At 46.0% G+C, this 2,019-nt stretch overlaps 1 protein-coding gene across 1 annotated transcript; it reads left to right on the forward strand.

Moving 5' to 3' along the window:
- Positions 1-287: 287 nt before the first annotated feature.
- On the forward strand, positions 288-1,340 carry LOC107280625 (uncharacterized). The gene has a single exon (XM_015779305.2). The coding sequence runs from the start codon at positions 288-290 to the stop codon at positions 1,338-1,340; it is 1,053 nt and encodes a 350-aa protein (XP_015634791.2).
- Positions 1,341-2,019: the final 679 nt, after the last annotated feature.

A 2,019-nucleotide genomic window follows, 5' to 3' on the forward strand; every position in this document is an offset into this window, starting at 1 on the left:
ATGATTTGAGGTCTTCTTCTTGCTCATCCAAAAGGAGGGTGGGGGGAGGTTTTGCCCAAAAATTTCAAAAGCATCTCTCATTTTCCGCACGCACGCTTTCCAAAGTACTAAATGGTGCGTATTTTCCGGTCCGTTTTGCGTGTTAATTTTCAATTTGAGTAATGTCTAGGGTATTAAATCATCGAGCATTTGAGATATAAAAGATTAGTTCTCATGATACTTGATTGATCTACGGATTTAATTGATATATGATGGTAGCGGTAAATTTTCGAATTTTCGTAGGGCCAATGGATGAAGGAGGGATGAATGTTGTGAAGCGCGATTCGTTGGAATATGCCAGGAGAGTAACCAACTTCGTGATCGGGGCAACAATTTCTAGATCGTTGAGCAGGACAGAACACTTGCTTTGTCCATGCGCTGATTGCATGAATGAGAGACAGTTTCCTGCAAATCAAGTTCACGAGCATCTCCTAACAAGGGGTTTTATGCGTAATTACGCATGTCAGGACAATCATGGTGAAGATGAGAATTACAATGTGCATAATCATGGTGATGAAATGGACGGAGAGAATGCGGAGTTGCCTGCCGACGAAGGTGGATATGATAGTGAAGAATCAGATGGTTTGGATCAGATGTTGCGTGATGGAGAGACAGCCTACAGTGATGAAAGGCAATATGAGAAGTTCAAGTCCATGGTGCAGGACTCAAAAACTCCGCTTTATCCAGGATGCAAAGAGGAGCACTCCAAGTTACATGTCGTCCTCTCATTGCTGCAGTTGAAATCAACCAACGGATGGAGTGACAAGAGCTTCACAGAGCTTCTGCAGTTGATCGGAGACCTCCTTCCAGCAGGTCATGTATTGACAGAAACAACATACAGAGCGAAGAAGGTTGTCTGCCCGCTTGGACTGGAAGTGCAAAAAATTCATTCATGTCGAAATGATTGTGTCCTATATCGAGGTGACTATGCAGACTTGGATACGTGTCCAGTTTGCAAAACACCGTGGTATAAGGGTGGAGATAACGATGATGATGCTGATGATGACAGTGGTGGCCCCGACCTGAAGAAGAGGAAAGTGCCCGTTAAGGTTGCATGGTATTTTCCTATAATCCCTTGGATTGAACGCATGTTTGCAAATAAGAAGCATGCAAAGATGATGCGTTGGCACCACGAAGAGCGTAAGAAGGATGGGATGATAAGACACCCTGCCGACGGATCTCAATGGAGAAAGATAGATAGAAAGTACAAAAAGCATTTTGCGCAGGAGATTAGGAATATAAGGTTTGGGTTGAGCACAGATGGGATGAACCCGTTCGGTGACATGAGCAGTCGGTTATAATAATATAGGTGTCGGTTCTAGTTGATAACCGACACCTATAATAAATATAGGTGTCGGTTCTTGGTGTATAACCGGCACCTATAATATTATAGGTGCCGGTTATAATACTATAGGTGTCGGTTCTAGTTGATAACCGGCACCTATAATAAATATAGGTGTCGGTTCTTGGTGTATAACGGGCACCTATAATATTATAGGTGCCGGTTCCAGAACCGGCACCAATGACTTTGACCATTGGTGCCGACCAAAAGGTGTCGGGCCCGAAACCGACACCTATTAGACCTTAAGAACCGGCACTAATAGGTATTTTTGTAGTAGTGGATGGCCAAAAGGCCCGAGGCCCGACGGCCTGGCACACGGCACGGCGTTTTGGCCCGGCCCAAGCACGGCACGGCCCGTCAAGGGTCGGGCCCGTGCCGGCCCCGCCCAACCACCGGGCCGTGACTGGGCCTCTCCACCGGCACGTTGTGCCGGCCCGGCACGGCACGATAGGCCACAGGCCAGGCCCGACACATAAACAATAGGGAGTAAAAATAGACATATTATTTGTCACAGTCGAAAGAATAGGGACGTAAAATAGACTTATTTTACCTATATATATGTCAGCCCAAAGAGGGGGGAGGGAAATTAGACTTATTTTCACTATATATATGTCACAGCCCAAAGTGGAGGGACGGAA

This window comes from Oryza sativa, chromosome 4, assembly GCF_034140825.1.
Source record: "Oryza sativa Japonica Group chromosome 4, ASM3414082v1".
NCBI lineage: Eukaryota > Viridiplantae > Streptophyta > Magnoliopsida > Poales > Poaceae > Oryza > Oryza sativa.

What these genes read in the sequence shown, in the direction of transcription:
- LOC107280625 (XM_015779305.2), top strand. Translation starts at nt 288, where the DNA reads ATGGATGAAGGAGGGATGAATGTTGTGAAGCGCGATTCGTTGGAATAT.